The 19572-nt window shown below is 44.2% G+C and overlaps 1 protein-coding gene across 5 annotated transcripts in view; it reads right to left on the minus strand.

Annotated features, from left to right (window-relative positions):
• Positions 1–6648: 6648 nt before the first annotated feature.
• The window catches only part of TFDP2 (transcription factor Dp-2), a 76846-nt gene continuing 63922 nt past the window's right edge, over positions 6649–19572 (minus strand). For all 5 annotated transcript variants that reach the window (XM_083178364.1, XM_083178363.1, XM_083178365.1 and 2 more), the window contains 4 exons: positions 15979–16130; positions 15573–15739; positions 12947–13052; positions 6649–11140 (listed from right to left, as the gene is read on the minus strand). In XM_083178364.1, the coding sequence (XP_083034490.1) occupies positions 10987–11140; positions 12947–13052; positions 15573–15739; positions 15979–16130 (579 nt within the window). In that variant the 3' untranslated portion in view covers positions 6649–10986. The remainder of the gene's footprint in view (positions 11141–12946; positions 13053–15572; positions 15740–15978; positions 16131–19572) is intronic.

The raw sequence follows: 19572 nt of genomic DNA on the forward strand, positions 1-19572 counted from the left end.
CTTTGAAACTCTGGAAGCCAATCTTAAATACAATTCACCATGTTACAGAGAGCACAGAATAGATGTTATTGGGCTAGTTGGTTAATAATCTGGCAAATGCATTTTGTATCATTTTGATGCAATTCTTTTTATGGAAGACTAAGTTAGAAGGCATTGCAGCAGTCTGGGTGGGTGCGATGGTACAAATACATGTCTAAGTTTAGGTAGGTCTTGTGATGGAATTCTGTGCTCGATTCTGGCCATGATCCTTAGAGAATAGATGTTTAACCCTATCTGGGACAACATTAAGATTCTGCAATCTAGATGGATTGATAAACAGTCACCCCATACGTCACCTGCTGAAAGAATCATCTGCACATCCTCTCAACATACCCACAAAAAGGATCCTTCAGATCCCTCTCTAGCTATTGTGCACTATTGGCTACAATATCGCATATTGGGCCAAAGTCAGGGGTGGCCAAACCTGTCCTCAAGTTCATGTGTCTCAGGCAACCTGTGGATCTATAGTAGGAATAAATGAAGCAGGTTTGATAATGTGACTGTAGGCAGTGACTGCAGCTGTGCACCAGCTAGGTGTACTGGGAAATGTGAGAGTTAGTAATGACTACAGCTGTGCACCAGCTAGGTAACTTGGAAAATGTGAGAGTTAGTAATGACTACAGCTGTGCACCAGCTAGGTGATATGGAAAATGTGGACGTTGGGAGACCTTAAGGACCGGTTTGACCACTCCTGGCTAATGCAATTTACAGCTTGATCTATTCAGCCAGATCATGGTCCCTATCGAGACAATGGCATCATGTGGGTGGCACCATGGCCAGTTTGAAGAGCCATGTAGGTTTGGGGTTTCCCCACCCCTTCCCAAGGAGTTAAGAAGCTGCCATGGCAGGGAATGGGCCCTAATAGTTCCTGTCCGTATACATGACCCTACATCAAGGTGTATAATATTTTTGCGTTTGATTTTCAATGAAACAAACAGATATTTTCCAATAATGGCCACTTGTGTACACTACATCAGCCAAGTTGGAAACCTGGAAATGGAGACTTCCCAGGATAGTAATTTGCTGGTTACCGCACTATTAGTATCATATGTCCATCCTGGTGCACTACAATGTTACTACAAAGGGAGAAAATGAAAAAATCCAGCTAAGTAACCGAAACCCCTAATAATAAGTCTGAGCTATTAACATGATCAAGGCACATTCCTTCTGGTACAAGCGGCCCTATTCAGACCTGATCGCACTGCTGCTAATTTTCAGAGTCTTCCAGGTATACCCTGCCCTACATTTTGCAAGCCTATTAATTGCTGGATCAGGGTGTCGCCTGCAAATCTATTCGCAAGCTGCTCTCCATTGAATGATTTTCCCAGTCTGCGTGTAGCCCAGGGCAACTATGCTAGTTCTGGACCCCATCCGACAACTTCCGTCACACACGCTCCCCTCAAACACCTGGAAACCCCTGCGTTTTCCCCAACACTCCCAGAAAACATCCAGTTACCACCAACAAATGCCGTTCTTTCTTTCTTTCAATCACCTTGCAACTGGCCAGAAAAAAACCCTGCAGGTTTTCATTGCAGCAAAGGCCCATACACACTGGGCGACTGATCAGCAAGTTTGAGCGGCTTTCAGATCAAAGTCATAAAAGTATTACCAGCAGATGAGCGGCTTTGAGTACAGCTTTGCAAAGCCATCCACCCCCCGCGCTGACAGCGCCTGGCAGTGGGAAAGCCGCTCAGTGTGTATGCACTTGGTGGATTTCCCCCCCCCCCAGCAATGACAGCGATCATCGCCGTCCATGCATGCTGGGCATAATCGCCCAGTGTGTATGGACCTTAAGGCCTCGTGCATGCCTACTACAGGCCGTACCCATGAGGAGTCTATCCATATTCTCCAAGTCTGCGCATTCGCAGCTGTGCGATTGGTCTGAATCAGGCCCAAGCTCAGGGTGACTTCAGGGGCATTTGCCTGATCATTAAAAAATTGGGAATTGTTAGGTTCAACAAGGCTATACTTTCAGGGATAAACAGCAAGTATATGTATATACTAGTAAGCTCGCTTACAGCAAATGCTTTAAAAGCTAATCTGCTACCTTGTGACTGCCTCTGTTTGTGCATGTGTTAGAGAAAGATGTAGTTTCACTCGCTACCAACAGATGGCAGTGTTTCAGAGACACACACTTAAACACTACTAACAGTGGCGGCTTCAGAGGAGGTGCTAAAGCACAGTTCAAAATAGGAAAGAAACACTAACTGCAAATGAGTCCGTTTGGAATTACAGTTGGTGTGGCTCCCCTATTTGAATTTTGAACTGGTTTGCAGCCCCCTCTGAAGCAGATGCACAGTATAAAGAAATCAATTTTGTATTAAGAGAACTATAGATGATTTAAGAAGTTCAAGGACCAAACCTCTTCCCATGATTCATTTTCCAGTCTCATTTCTGGCTACATTTCTAAGGGATGAGGAAAGAAGGGAACAATAGACTGCAGATCATGAGCCTGACTGACTGACAGTTATGGCCAGTGTTCCCTCTAAGCTGTGCGCACGTGCGCACGCACACAATTCGACGAGCGTGCGCACAGACATTACAACAGAGCGCACAAAGCAGCAGTGGTCCCTTTTTGCAGTTGTGGACTCAATTAATGTGTGTTTCACCCATTAACTACATTGTATGCTGTGTTTTGAATGTTTAAACGTTTAATATCATTTTGAGGTAAAGTTAACACAAATGATGAACGTCATTTTCCAGTTATATATAAGTGACGCACAAAAATTTAAATTTCCTTCCAAAGTTGCACAGCCAAAATCATTTGCCGCACACAGCCTTCGTAAAATTAGAGGGAACATTGGTTATGGCCCCCATACATTAGTCCGACTTGTCCTAAGGACAAGTCGGACCCGATTCCCCCCTGCAGCTCCCCGGGAGGGGGACACACGATTTGGCACTTGATGTGCCAAGTTTTGCAAATGATACATCGCATGCGATGTATCATTTGCAACTCCAGGAGAGCTGCAATGTGAAGGGAGCAGGGGGCAGGGAGACATTGAGGCGGCTGGGGGGACGAACGCTGCGGGGGGACACAGAGGCGGCAATTACTTACAGCTCAGCCGGGCAGGGGGAGCCGGGAGCTGTCTGTACCGAAGGAAAAAAAAAGCCCATACAATGAATGGGCAGCCTGTGATTGGCTGCTGAGCGCTCTCTCAGCCAATTGCTGACTGGCTGAGAGAGCGCTCAGCCAATCACAGGCTGCCCATTCATTGTATGGGCTTTTTTATTTTTCCTTCCGTACTGACAGCTCCCGCCAGCTCCCGCCGGCTCCCCCTGCCCGGCTCTATGCCGCCTGTGTCCCCCGCAGCGTCCCCAGCCCCCCCTGCTCCCTCTACTAGGTCCCAAGTCGGGTGGTCGGACGTGCAGCAGGTCCGACCACCCGACGCAGATCCGATGCGCACGGGACCGCGCATCGGATCTGAGGGGACATCAAAACTAGCCGATTTTGGTCCGATTTCGGCCAGATCCGACTGATCTGGCTGAAATCTGACCAAAATCGGCTAGTGTATGGGGGCCTTAAGAATAATTAAACTGTCCCAGAAATACACTATATAGAATATCATTCACGTCAATTTATTTATATTTAGTAATGAAACACGAGCAGACCTTCACCGTGGGATCTGCAGAGATCAGGGGACTTTCAGATTAGTATTTCTGAGAGAAAAAGCCGTTTTATGTGAAATAAATCATTGTCCATCACTTTGTTGCTTAACACCCTGATAGAGCACCCAGAGGATGAGGACGTTTCATGCCTAATGGTAACTCAATCTAAACGGAAATCACTACAATGCAGGATTAGGTTTCTGGGGCTCTTTATTTTCTGGGATTAGATTTCATCAGGCACAGACTGTACAGCAGCATTCTTCACTAATGGGGTTGTGAGCTCCTACACACAAAGTCATTTGGAGATCCGTATTAAATTCCTAACAGAAACCCTGGTGCTCTCTAGTAATTATGTGAACAATCTGCGGTATTGTAGATCAGTAATAACAATCACAGATAATTGTAGACTAAACTCCAATTCATTATTCTATTTATTATCACAGAGCAGAAGCCAGTCACATGATTGCTTCCATTAGTCACTGCAGAGGAAGGCATGCTGGAACGTTTCGTTCCACTATAGCTCATGCTTGCCTACCTGACCCTCTCCATGAGGGAGAAAATGCTCTGTTCCTGGACTTCCCTGGTAATGTATGATTGCCATCACCTGTGGGGAGCTAGGTCATTGATAAGAAAGGCGTTTCACCACAGGTGCTGGCAATCATACATTACCAGGGAAGGCCAGGAACAGAGCATTTGCTCCGTCATGGAGAGGGGCAGGTAGGCAAGTATGCTATAGCTGCACTGGTTATTAAACTAGTGCAGTTATCTTGACCTAAAAAAAAAAAAATCTCTCTCTGCACATGTTACATCTGCCCCACCAGCAGTGAAAATGGTTTTGCCCATTTTGAGAACAAGTTGGACTTCCTTGCGGGTGCCAGACGCGATACCAACATATACCCGACGTCGGGATCCCGACTGTCAAAACTCCGACAGACGGTTGCCCGATGGCCACCGGCTATTCTCCCTCGTGGGGGTCCACGACCCCCATAGAGGGAGAATAGAATAGGTGGCAAGCGTAGCGAGCCACCGTGCCCGCAGTGTGGCGAGCGCAGCAAGCCCATAAGTGGTTTTGTTGCGCTCACCATGCAGTCTGAGTCCGGGCAGTTGGGATCCCGACGTCGGGCTAAATGACTGTCAGGATCCCGACTGTCGGTACTCTATACCACACCCCTTGCTTGCTCCTAATGAAATTGGGCTTAATTCAGACTTGATCCCAGGATGAAGTGTAGTTCCAATAGCCCCTCATCTCACCCTGGATTTGCAGGATTTGGCGCACACAGCCTTATGGATCTCTGAAATAAATTTGCAAGCATGAAGGGAATAGAGTTGCATCTTTTATTTGTATTATTTCACATTGTTTATGCTGGTTTATACATTTTGAGTTCTGATTTGTGTTGTACGAGGAGTGTACATTAAGTTTCAAGGTGTAGGTAGAGTAGAACTGGAATCTCTAACTAAAGTTCTTGAGAAATGTTAAGTCGCAGAACTGTAAATTGGGCCTAATTCAGTAAGAATCGCATATGATAAGCTGCTCACGTCAACGTTTACAGAAATGCCGGTGGCCCGGCCACCTCTGCGCATACGCATCAATCATGCAGAGGCGTTCGCTATTGTGTGACGCGAGCACAGAGCAGGTCACACGCACCTGCAGAACCTCCTCATTGGGGGAATGCGCTTATGCGATCCAACCAGAATTAGCCCCAAGAGCAGCACTGCACAACATGTTCACTTCCATCGCAAACTTGTTATTGAGCTCAACAGACGCTATTGGAGAGCCTTGATCTTCCACAGATACAAGTGTGGTCTGCGTCAGCAGGAGCTACTTGACCGACTGCAAACTTTGGATGCTAGATGTGATGTTTATACTACTAAAACACAAGTAGAACAATCCCCCCCAACCTTATTAAATGAATAGCAGTACTGTAGGTATTGCTTGTTTTTAGACCAGTGTTCCACAGGTGCCCTTTAATGTCCTGTGATAAACAGTACTACCAGGAACAAACAAAGACCAAAAATATATACTTAGTAGAATTTTTTTTTATATAAATATAAAATTATTATAGTTATGTTTATACTCTTTAAAAAAGCCCCTATCGGGCGAAACGCGTTAGTGGACCTTTACTGGACATCTGTGCAGCCATATTCTGATGATTCTGGACATTGCTATATAGATTGCACTGCCTGTCACCCGATTTGTCCTTCATCAGCAAAAACAGGACATTTCATCACGATTCATCTCATCCAGTCACCGCTGGGAAGCGTAGTCCACTCGATTGCAGAGGGGAAAGCAACATCTAACACGGGTGAGATCCCTCCCCGTAACTTTATTCACCAGCGTATCCTGTACGCGGCCGGCACCTGCCTCTCATCCTGGACGCATACACGGTCTAAACACCTGCCGAGCCGCTGCAGCTTGCTTCTACATTGGACGGGATTCCATTCCTGGACATTCAGGTATATTACCCCAAATCTGCTTGCTACATCTAGCGTGGACCCCTGCTGTGAGTATCTTTGTCCCAGTAACCAGCGGGACTGTACACGGCATTTCCCAAAAAAACCACTTATAATGGAAAGTACTATTTTAATATTCCACTAAGACCGGATTGACATTTAAAAGTGCACCCAGAATCATCTGATTTTTTTCTTTTTTAGTAGTGACTCATATTTGTGCCGCTCATCAATATTTTAATGGTACATATTTTATCCATTTTTTTTTAGTATCACTTATTTCTTCTTGCTTTTTGGTATGCATTAGTGTAAAATGTATTAACTGATGGCCATTTAGTAACACATTATATGTAATTTTTTATATGTATTGACATTGAATTAATTATTAAATTGGCGTTGTAATATTGATGCATGTGAATCATTCCAAGGTGATAAAATAAGAACAGCCGCGGCGCTTCCTTTATTTATTCTCGTACTACCAGGAACACGCTAATTATTTCCCAATTCATATAAGATTTGTAGACAGAGATCATTTTCAGTAAAGAATTCCAGACATTGGAATCAAAAATAGTTTTACTGAGATAAACATTTAGTATGTTACACAATTTCTTGGAAAGATAATGAGCATTTACAGCATTAAATACTTTAAACTGAATCACTGTTGAAAAGCAACCCCCCACCCCAATAAGACACTGTTACCTCTGTGCTTCTCCCCGGCAGTGATACAGTTAATGACATTGCCCTGTCACACACTGGCCATATAAAACATCACACTGGTGCAGCGATAAATACTTCAACCAAGCAGAACTGTAAGATCCCAAGCGTTCCCAGAACTACAGTGTTCACCCAGCACATAGCCAAAATCAGGTCTGGGAATGGACTCTGCTCCACCGGAGGTATAGTAAGAGGGGGTACACATGGAGGGACTGCAAACAGTGACATGTAGACTCGGCTAATGTGTTGGCTTGTGCTGGGGAACCCCATTCTGGGGCTGATTTACAAACATGGTGCAAATTGTGCACAAGTGCAGTAACCAAAGGAAACCAATCAGCGAATGTCTTACTAACTGCTTCAACGAATCCGCTGTTGGCCATCCTGACCACATTAGTGTACTAAAAGCAAAATGTTGGTTGGTTGGTTGCTATGGGTTACTGCACATTTGCACCATCTCGGCAAATCACCTCCCATTGATTCTTCCATAAAACTATTGTTATTTAATAGCTGATGGGTAATAACTGTAGCGAACATCCTCAAACAAAACATTTTTACACCATTAAAATAACATTTTCTGCCTTATTGCTCACACAGAAATAAAGCCGCTGTGATATACAAGCTTATTCGTTTGGCTTTATCCTAACCAAGACTAAAAGGTTTCTAAAGTCAACTTTAAATAATAGGTTCTAATTTCAAAATGTTAAATAATAAGTCTTAGGATTTGCATAATTACCAATGGGGAGAAAAAAACAAAACAAAAACAGACATATCCATTATATTTATTGTGTGTCACTTAATGGATAAGAATTTATACTGATCTTCTAAAAACCATAGAGCAGATGTAAAATCCCATATTTTGCAATGACTGCTTGTAAAAATGCGCCAAGCTCCTGTAACCTGCACAAGGAGCCAATCTCTGGCCTGAAACCAGGGCTAATCCCCACAATGCACTGGGAACTAGTAACTGATGTCATTGTTCACCTGGTAATTTAGCAGACTGCATTATCATGGATATTAACCACAAAACAGCTGCAGGAAGCTAGTACTGGTAAAAACACAAAAGGTTTCTTGCCAATGGTATTTGTTATGCATTTTAAACATACTAAAATCAGCAGTTTCATGTAAAATACTCAATATTTCTATGAATCAAAACTGCAGTTTTTTTTTGGCAAGTTCAATATTATTTGATGTTTTTGAATATGCTCCCATTATGATGAAGCAGCAAACTCCTTGTCACCCCTTGTTTCCATGCGGTGGGTGCAAAGTGCATTAGAACAGCAGAGATACAGGTGTCTGTTCCCAATAACCCAACGGCACCAGGAGTCTTAGATCTTGGAGAATAAACTTGGTGGGTTAATAAGTTTCTATGATAAAAAGACAACCTTGGTGTGGTCATCCCTAAACAAATATGTAAAAGACACCAAAATGATGTTATCTTATGTCAACCTTTCACATAGAGGTTAAACTGCTTCAAGAAAGACATCTGCAGGTAATTATAACATATAGGGCAACATAAGATAATGAATAATATTCCACACACAAATTAAATAAACTACACGGTATTTAATATGTACCTACTGCCTGACTATAGTAGAAGCAGTTGTGAGGCCTGGGCCACCATTTACAAGAATGCACACTACCGTGGCACAGAACACTAATGACTTGAAGGAATAGGTTTTAGAGAGTGATATGGGTCTCGATAAAGTCTTGGACAGTGATAATGCTGACAGAAATAATGCATCAGCCACTCAGCTCCTAAATGCCTCATTACAGGTTGTGTTTGAAAAATGATAGGAGCCCACTGATTGGTAGTTTCTTTCAATTTTCTCCCCCTGAAGGAATTTAGAAGGTAGCATTCCAAGGAATGGTGGTTCAGCCCACAAGATAACTGCAGCCGTCTTCTAAGCACAGTGGTGACAATTGGAGGGTTGTCACGGTTCTAGACAGCACTGAGAGGCTAGTTTCCTATCATTGGGGCAGATGTATCAAGCCTGGTGAAGAGATAGGTGATAACACACCAGCCAATCAGCTATGTTTGAAAAATGACAGTTAGGAGTTGGTTGGCTGGTGCATTATCACCTACCACTTTATCTCTTCACCAGGCTAAATTCATCTTCCCCATTATTATGCGGTTATTTGGTCTACAGCATGATGGTCGACAGTCATTAGGTCAACACCATTAGGTCGACATGGGAAATGGCGAAAGGTCTTTAGTTCGACAGTCAAAAGGAGTTTTTCACAGTTTTTTGAGCTAACATGTGCCGACAGGCGGTATTTCATGCCCAACCATCCACTAGGGCATGGTGGGAGAATGAAATAGTGTGCCGAGCGTAGCGAGGCACCGTGCCCGAAGCCGCATGCGATGTGGTGCACTTTAAACTGTGTCCGTGTCGACTGTGTTAACATTCGACATGGTCAAAAAAACTGTGAAAAAAACCCACGTCGACCTACACACTGTCGAACTAATGACCTTTCGACCTAGAACCATGTCGACCTTTTCCCATGCTGACCTAATGTTGTCGACCTACATGCTGTAGACATAATGATCCCAACCCTTATTTGATCAGCTCACAGACTAAGCAGCCACCAATACATTTAGGAGACGAGATGAGCCGAAAAAGCAATAGAAAAACACAAACATGTTCAAATCACAAATTAAAACAATAAATTGGGTCATTTTATAGATATAGGATTTTGAATTAAATTTAAAAAAAATCTATTATTTGTAGAATTATAAAAAAATAAAACAAACAAACAAGTGAACTGGCTGGCGGTAATAGATAAAAAAACAAAAACAAACCAAGAATAAATGTTCCTAATATTAAAGAAAACTTATGACGCAGCGCAAATACATGGCTCGCAATATAGCTGCACAGCTACATTATAAATTCTTTTAAGCTTTGGCCATATACAAACAACACAGAAGACAACATTGAGTAACCAATGAGAGTTATTAGCAGCATTACATCTTCTTTTTTTTTTTTTTAGGAATAAATTCTTCTCCTGCTGACAAAATGAACAAAACAATGAAATGTTTCTATATATATTTTTTTTGAACATGGCAGATGATTTTTGGGCTTTTATTTTGAAAAATTCCAGCAGTTCTAGTAAAATAACATTAATTGGCTTAGAGTTCCAATAAGTATCCTCTCTAGTGAACAATGAAAGCGGAACTCAAACACCTACTGTATATCCTGCGCATACCCTACACACAGCAGAGGCGGCCATTTTGTAGTCTTGCTCATTAGAAGTAAAGCTTATCAATCGACTAGTCAGCTTGCCTCATAGTTTAGCGCCCTAATAGGCTGCATCTTTGGACAGCCCACAGAATGACTGCTGGCACTGCGTGTATGAGATGGGCACACCTTAATAAATCTTCTTTTAGACGTGTATTTGTCACTGAATGTTGAAATTCCTTGTGAGCTGCACCTAGAACATCGTGAATGTGTCCTGTCCGTTTCCAACTGTAAATCGTGACTCTGTTCTGCTGCTGTGCTATATACACGATGGATAAAACATTTCCCAATACCACACATTGCTCACAACTGACAAAAAAAAAAAAAAAACAACCTGGGTTACCTCAACAGCATTCCCCATCACAGTATTCCCCTTTATTTTCAGTATAGCCGGTGCTAAAATGTTTTAGTTCCTTGTGTGAAAGACAACCACTTCAATAGAAACAAAAATAGTCTGATTTGCCCCCGATATCTGCAGCAATCAGGACTTAGCAGCGTCGATTTTATAGATCGTTGGCAGACATGTCTCCTAAATGGACTTGTTTCTCTTGGATACCAAAGTGGTCTCGAGCTTATGACAGGAATTTCCAAAAGATGCGTTATCCAAAAGGCGTTGCTCCAGCAGCCATGCAGAAAAAAATGAAAATGTACTTTCACAGCGGGAAGGACAAAAAAATAAAATAAAAAAAATTCACATACCCTGTGTTTGTTCCCTGCCTGCCAACCAAAACCAAATCGTGTTATTGGGGCAATCACGTCATTCCACATCCGGCAAGACGCCATCTTAAAGCATTCTGAAAATATGGCAGTGTCCACTGCTCGTCCTCATTCGGAGAAGATAGTCTAAGATCTCGATGCGGACAGCCATCGAAATTGCGTTGGAAGACTACACTACGCGTACACACTTACATATACATCCTTACACGTACACGCCATACTGACACTATTCCAGAGAAGAGGAATCGTCTTCATCATAGTCATCAAATGAACATGGTGTCTCCCCCCGAGACTCCGTGTAATGGGAAGTTCCAGAACTAGAGTGGTGGCTGCTGTTTGTCAGAGAAACTTCGGTGTCGAAAAATAATCCGGGATTTACACTGTGTGGGGGGAGGGAAAAAAGAAGAGCAAAAAATTATGTCAGAAAACGGGAGTATAAACAGATAAGTCCTTGCTCACATTTGCTGTTAGCAGCGACAATCACAGGTCAATGGCTGCAACTAGTGTGCTTGCGGTCTCTGCAGATGCACTGCATGTGCATCCGCAACCCACTGGATGGCGTGTGTGTGAGCTCTCGAAAACAGGTCACAGATGGGCGCTGCTGGACACAAGCACAGCACCTTTGGAGTATTTTGTGGGCCTAGTACCCTTCCCACCTGCCTCACTGGCCTGGCCTATGCTGTAAAACAACTTCTCTCCCACCTCCACTAACATACATTTTGGGGTGTATTCAATGATTTCTGCGAGCTGTGACAGCGAGCAGTGCTGTCTACTCACTGTCACAGCTCACAGAGTCAGTATTTAACTGACCCCTGAAAATGGCTCCCTGCATTAGCCGCGAGCCTGGCTGTTTGGGGGAATTCTCGCCATCCTCAGACAGCAAGAATTCCCCCAGAACGTTGAATATGGTGAGCAGCCGGCGCAGGGGTTAAGCGCCAAGGATCACTGTTTAGCCCCCCTCACCGGCCACATTGAATACACCTTTGTGTACATCAGGCCTTCATACTCCAGTGCATCGGACTCATTGAGTGTCTGCTCCGGCTGCAGTAAGATCACCAAGAATAGCAACTCCTTCATGTATCACACATTTTGATTGAATTGGAAGAAATACCAGACTATTCTTGGTTGTCTAGTGACTGGGATACACTGCAGTACAGCACAACAGAAGCCGACATCAGATACCGAACCAATGCAGCTACCAAGTATGGCTACTTACAGTATGTGGTGATACTTTGGATTGCTCGTATCGTCTACCCCAAAAGAGAAGAACATTATTGTGCTATTTTGATAATTAGCCATTGCGATAAAAAAAACTTTGAAACTAATTTCTCAAAGAGGGGTGTGTCTGGGAGTAAATACTTTATTGGGCAGCCCCCAGGCTATTTCTAAGATCATAATGAGACTGAAGGATCCAGTTGGTGACTCCCACCTTGCATCTTGATAATCAGAGACCACAACAATCATTTCATTGATAGGAAATAAACCACTATGGGATCCAGGATATTGGGTGGTCTGACACTGTTCTGGGACTTCATAGGTCATGCGCTAATTTCATATACATTACTAACTCGTCCAGTGTGCAGATCTCGTATGTTGCTGACGCACCCTCTGTTCACCAATGGGCTACGGCAGCCCCTCACATGCTGCACATTTTCTCACAGCTGTGACAGTATGTTTATTACCCGGCAGCTCAGTGACACAGCTCAGGTCAACTGGGTAGCTGTGGATCACATTCAGGCTACATGTCATATGACTCTTACTCAGAATGGCTGTCATCTCACACATTCCCATGTCAGGAGTACAGGCCCATGCACACACTGGGCGACTGTGAGCTGAAAGCAGGTCAGTTTTACCATTTACTTTCAGGTCAAAAGCCGCCCCAGTGTGTGCGTGCCAGCGATGAGTGGCGAGCGCGGATTCGTGATATTACCAGCAGATGATTGACGGGGTGGACGGCTTGCCATAGCGTCCTGCTATGGCAAGTCGTCCACCCCCAGGAAAATTGCTCAGAAGTGAGAAAATCGCTCAGTATGTATGCTGAGCGATTCCCAGCCCAGTGATTTTCCCCCATTTGCCACAGGGCAAAGTTCCATCATGCCATTGCTCTGTTTAACCACCTTCTTCACATGGATAACTCGAGTGCGTCTACTGTACTCCTGCAGGGTGCAGAGATCATGCAGTCCTACCTGGATTGGGAGTAAGTGGTAGTGCTGGAGGAGTTTGCTGCAGAGACCGTCTGCGATGCATTGAAATGAAGTCCTTGTTCTGCCCAAGATGTCCCCGATGCCATGTCTAGCACAAAACACACAGAACATACTGAAGTCAGCATTATGCATGGGAGGGTTTGGTTTTAAGCCGCGCTCTCAGTTTCTAATTGTATTCATGCAGTTACCAGAGGTCTCTGGCCTTGGCCTAGCCTGTAACAAATGCCCACTGAACATCTGCTGTGTAAAGCCATATGGCACAAGCCTATTTCCCAGCTGCTGCACCTCCTCGGCACCTATTGTACCTTCTCTTACCATAGACAACAGAATGGTCACATTATCATCAGATACAGGCTTGTGGAGAACACAGATACAACATTATAAATTCTATTATGTCCAGAAAATGGGCTACAGAAAGATATATTATTATTTTTTATCTTTAATGGACTGGAGTGTCTGATACATTAAAGTGTATTCAATGCGGCCTGTGAGGGGGTTAAACGGCGGGGAAGGTCGAAACCAAGCGATCCTCGCTGTTTAACCCCCGCGCCGGATACTCACCCTATTCAACGCCGCAGGGAAATCCTCCGATTCCCCCAAACAGCGAGGCTCAAGGCTAATGCAGGGAGGCCACTGCATTTAGCCGCGAGCTTCGCTGTTTCAGCGGCCGTATTCTCCATTTCCCCCCCTCGCTCCAAAAATGGAGTGAGGGGTGAAACAGCGTACGCAGGGGGGTCAGTTGAATACTGACCCTGTTCGCTGTCACAGCTCGTCCCCAGCATTGAATACACCACATTGTATTGCAGACTAATTCCTATGTGAAACAAACACAACGAGAGTGTCGGAATAAAAGGTTTAGGACAGGGGTCCCCAAACACGGGCCCCAAGGCACCCCAACTGTTCCCATCCCCCATTTGGTGGAATCATGCATGCAGCCTTCAATACAGATACAGGTGTTCTTTTGAAATCCACCAGGACATTTGCCGTAAACTCAGTGCATATTAGTGTTATTTTAATCTTTGCACAATCAGACAATGAGAACAGTGTCAGGATTAGACCAATCTGTGGCCAAAGAGAACACTAAACTGTGACGGGACTTGAAAACTTTGTGTCAATTAACCCTTTGAGTGCAAACGTTTAGTTAAATATTGCACCCATTTATAGCGTATATTTTGAGGATCCCTCACAGAAACATTGGCACTCAAAAGGGTTAAGCATGAGAACAATGACCAGCATAGTCCTGTGTCCAACAAGAGAACAAGACCATCATGCGGGCAATCGGCGTAGTCAAATCACAACAGGTTTAGGATAAACTAAGGCTAATCAGAGCATTAGAACAGTAATAGGAACACCTGTGGCCACTCAGAAAGTAAGAACAGTGACCAGATTGGACCAACCACAGCACTGGAACAGTGACAGAACTAGACCATACTGTGGCCAATCAGAGCATCGGTGGGGCTTTATTCCACAACAGATGCCAATGCATTCAAATATACATGTGACATACACCGCCATATGACAAACATATCATGCTTCCTTGTGATAAACGAACTTTCTTGATTAAGCAGGCATTATTGCCCACCGGCTGAATTAAATCTGCTGAGAGATAGGACTGGCTGGCCTATGTACTTTCATCCATGAGCTGCTCTTGGCAGCGGCTATAAATAAGAATGACTTGGGCTTCTTCCATACACAGAGATTAGTGAGTTATAGAACAAACATACAAACTTTTGCAATGGCCAGATTTATTGTATAGAACGGTCACATGTTTTAATAAGAGGCAGAAGGTTAATTCTGTGCACTGTGCATGTGATATCATTTTGCAGTTATATTGGTAGTACTCTATCCAGGTAATGTGAATGGGATTTCCCCCTCTCTGCACAGGCTGTTCTGAGGGATCAACAGGAAAAGCCCTTTCATTAAGAAGAGATGTCACCAAGGAGGCAATGAATGCTGCATGTTTAATATGCACAGCGAATCTGCAGCCAGCTCTGCTCTGTGCGGCAGACAAAGCCCTAGACTGAGGATCCCTACTGCCGCCAACTCCTAATGACTTTGTATTCTGCAGCCTTGTGTCCCAGGCCTGCCCACATCCATGTAACTCTTTCAGTCACAGTGGAGTGATATTAGAAAGGAAAGTGACCACATCTTAAGGGTTCCGTGAAAAAATATGGGAAATGGTCACTTATAAGGAAACGCTGCATTCTGTAATGGTTAATGAAGCCTGCCTCTTCTGTATATTTCTGTAAGCAACGGTAATATACAATGCTTCCATAACTAGAGAAGAAATGTCCCAAATTAATATTTAAATCCTCTCCCAATCCTGGAGAACGCAGCATATCCAATGTCCAGGCCGCCATTACTTTAGAGGCGCTTTACCCAAAATATCTAACATCAAGGCCAGCTAGGACTATATATATGAATTTGGTTATTAAACATTGTTACATAAAAATCTGAATTTACCACTCTCAATTACCTTTTTTTTTTTACAATTCAGCAAACACCCCCCAAGTAAATCAAGCAAATGCATCCCTGTATTCACTCTGTGACCTGCTGCTACCAAACCTACAAAGTCACTTCTTAGCATGATCATTGAATTATAATTTACCTGTCACATATCCTTCCAGGGAACGCGGTACAAAGGATTTGGCCAGTTTTAGATTCTCCGTTGAGCATTTCCCGGATTCCAGTCCGAATGACATCCCCATCCTCTTTAGTACCTCGATGTCATCATGTATTTCAAAGGCATGGTCAAAATTGAAAAGATATTCAAATCTGCAAGAGACACATCCAACTGTAACTACCAGGGAAGGATTCATGCAGGACATGAATGTGCCATATGCATTTGGCAGGCACAGGCTTGTGTATTGGCTATATAAGAAATAACAGAATGCTGCCCACAAATGCCCACGTGCCAGTTACAATTACCATCTTAAATATATATTCTTTACTAGACCACATTTGGAACCCCACCACCACAGCGCTAAGCCCTGCAAACCTTTCACCGCACTCACTTGTCACTAGAAATGCTGCAATCTATGACGGTCTTCTTGCTGGTATTCACAATTATAAATGGCAGCTTGATGGTGGAGTTGACGGCCGGTGGGGTCTGAGTCTGTTGCTCATTTTGTCGGTTTCTCTGAACAAGGTGCTTGAAGGCAATTTGCTGGGGCAAGAAGAAAAAGCGTCCAGTCACACACAGGACTAAAGTATCTACTGGTATCAATAAAACGATACACTATTCTAATGGCATGTTATTGGCAGCTGCCCCCCACCCACCCCACATGCTGCCAAACTACTTGGGGTGGCTTCCCACATTTGTAACTGCCACTGGTTATTATTACAGTTATAATTGCATTTAATCCTTTCAGTGGCAACATCTCTGTTGTTCTAAATATCCACTAAAAATGTCAGCGTCGCTCACATTTGTTAAATAAATTCAAATAAAAAAAATGTTGTGCAAGAAAAGATTATATTTCCTATAGAAGGTAAACATTCCCGGTCATTATGATGATTAAAAAGGTTTGCTTGCCAATTTTTACACCTATTTTGACATATTCACTTGGCACTCAAATGGGTTAATAATGATTCTTTATTAAAGAGGACCTGAGGATGTATATTCTCAAGAAAAGGATTGTTCCAATATCCAATCCAATATGTTTCCATTCTTATTTTTTTAAAGGGATGTCCCTAATTCATTCTCCATGAGCTTGTGATCTGAATTCACAAAATTGCACCCCTCCTATACTTATAGCTATGTAGGAGCAACCAATAATTATTACCATCTGGCACTGTGATAAATGGGGCTGTAAAATACGTGTGTGTGTGTGATCTTGCATGCATGCTAACAATACCCAGTGATGTATTATGGTCACCTAACCGAGCAACATTCCTGCCTGTTGGTCAAGCGCAGAATTACGGTATGTAAGAAAACAATAGATACATTGATCCAAGCTTGGAGAGAGAAAAAGTGACAACCAATCAGCTCCTAGCTGCAATTTTCAAACACCGCCTGTAACATGGCAGTTAGGAGCTGACTGGCTTGTACTTTATTTCTCTCCACTTGATCCTTCTCCAAGCTTTTATACAATTCTTCCCCATTATTTATTGTTGCCAGTGTGTATATTGTTCTGAATGAAAGTACATTAGTTGTTGAATTAAAAAGGTAGAATAATGGCAGAAATAGTTGCTGTGTTCTTATCCTTTATAATAAAATACTCCTCACATCTATGGGGGGGGTTTCAAGGGTTTTGCACACCGGCAGCCACCAGACGGTGTACGATGGAGAAATGTAAGATTTGCTCCATTTGGGCAACTACAGCTCCTGGTGCTGACATTACTGGTATGCGGTTCTGTCATATTGATGGGGCTGGTAACTTAGAACTAGGGATGCCAATCCCGGGGCATTTTTTCAATCCCGGGATTGAAAAATGCTCAATCCCGGGATTCCCGGGAATGGCATCCCTAATACAGTTCTGCACCTGCAATGACTCAGAGGATAAACATGCAGCACAGCATACCCACCCCCACACCGGCCGACCCGCACATTTCCTCACATTAACGGGCTGCCGGCCGGGAGTGGAGTGGGTTCGGAGGTGCGGTGCCTCCAGGCTCGTGCACCTCATTCTTAGCAGGCAGGCAGGCCGGAGAACGAAGAGGCAGGGCAGGCCGGAGGAGACTGGAAGGGGGCGGGCACAGGAGAAGGCTGCTTCAGAGTGGGCGGTGTGGGCTGCGCAGCGTGACCTCTACGGTCATGCTACGCAGGCCGTACGCCGGGGTCAGGATTCGGGAACAGTCGGGCAGCGTCTGAGCGAGTGCTCAGACGCTGCCCACCATTAGACTGCGCATGAACAGTCTAATCCCGAAATCTGATTGAAATCCCGGGATCCCGCCGATCCCGATCCCGGGATTGGCCACCCTACTTAGAACATATAAAACTATAATGTGATCAATTAAAGCAGGAAATGTGATTTGCATTCCAGCCTACAAAGCCAGTGTCATACTAAATAATACAGAGTGTTTGTCATTAGGCTGCAGCAGCCAGTAGGGAAGGAAGAGACCTGAAGGGAAATAAATATTGATTGTGGCTAAGCCTAATAGCTTTTATTTTCCATTTAATAATATTAGAAAATATATTAACTAATGGTGACAAGTGTCCTATATTACACCACCAATTCTGAACAACCACAAAAACCAAAGTTAATACAAACATCGTAATCACTCCAATGAGGAAATGTATTTAATAAGTTTTTTATATAGTGCAGGAAATTCCGTTATTAATTAACAGCACAGCATAATCACACAAGATTAATCCACAGTATTATACTTATCAGTTCAGATAAATGTGGCATTTATAACAGGGAACTTATTTGAATTGCAATTATTAATTGTAAATGTAAAAATATGTTACATTAAATATCAAATACATGGGAAATGTGGGTACTCTTTACCTAGAACGGCGCCCATCGCGACCATCGTATGCACTAAAAAACGGGTGCGATGCGATGCCCGCGATTTCCCATAGGGATCAATGTTAAAAGTCTGATTGGACGAGATTTTAGTGTTCAATGCCTCAATGCCCGCGATTTTTCCATAGGAAACAATGTTAAATGGCCCACAGAGCCCAAATAGTCACCCTAAAGTCTGAAATGGCCCCCACAATTGTTAACGCCACCCCACGATCAACGTCAACCCGAAGCGTGGCGAGCGCAGCGAGCCCGCGAGGGTCGGCGGTACGCGTCCTCCGACCTTTTCATACCCCCACTATCCACGTCGGCGTGGAGTTGAGAATAGAATAGTGTGGCGAGCGCAGCGAGCCACCGAGCCCGAAGCGTGGCGAGCCCTGCGAGGGGACGCGGATACCTTCACAGGTAAATGCGTCCCTTCGCGGGCTTCACAGGTATCCGCGTCCCCTCGCGGGGCTCGCCACACTATTCTATTCTCAACTCCACGCCGACGTGGATAGTGGGGGTATGAAAAGGTCGGAGGACGCGTACCGCCGCCCCTCGCGGGCTCGCTGCGCTCGCCACGCTTCGGGTTCACGTTGATCGTGGGGTGGCGTTAAAAATTGTGGGGGCCATTTCAGACTTCAGGGGGACTATTTGGGCTCTGTGGCCTATTTAACATTGTTTCCTATGTAAAAATCGCGGCCATTGAGGCATTTAACACTAAAATCGCGTCCAATCTGACTTTTAACATTGATCCCTATGGGAAAATCGCGGGCATCGCGTCGCACCCGTTTTTTTATGTGCATACGATGACCGCGATTTTTTACCCCCGACGCCCGCGATGCCAATCGCGGGCGCCGTTCTAGGTAAAGAGTACCGAAATGTGTGCTGCATAGTCCAGGTTGTTAGAGGAGGATACTTCTACTTGTACGACAATTTAGGCCGACAGCAACCAGTTAGGATCGCGAGGATCTTGCCTGTCCCAGTCAGCAAGTACAGCTTACAATAAGGTTAGGTCAATGCGCTGAAAAATACGGCAAGAGCGTAGGTTGCATACACGTGTTTTAAGGGGTGTACACGCGGATAAAGCCCGTGGACGATCTCGGAAAGGCTGATTCGGCCATAGGCCAAATACACAGCTTAGTCAAAATTGCCTTGCCT

The sequence above is a fragment of the Crinia signifera genome, chromosome 3, assembly GCF_055691185.1.
Source record: "Crinia signifera chromosome 3, ASM5569118v1, whole genome shotgun sequence".
Taxonomy (NCBI): Eukaryota; Metazoa; Chordata; class Amphibia; order Anura; family Myobatrachidae; genus Crinia; species Crinia signifera.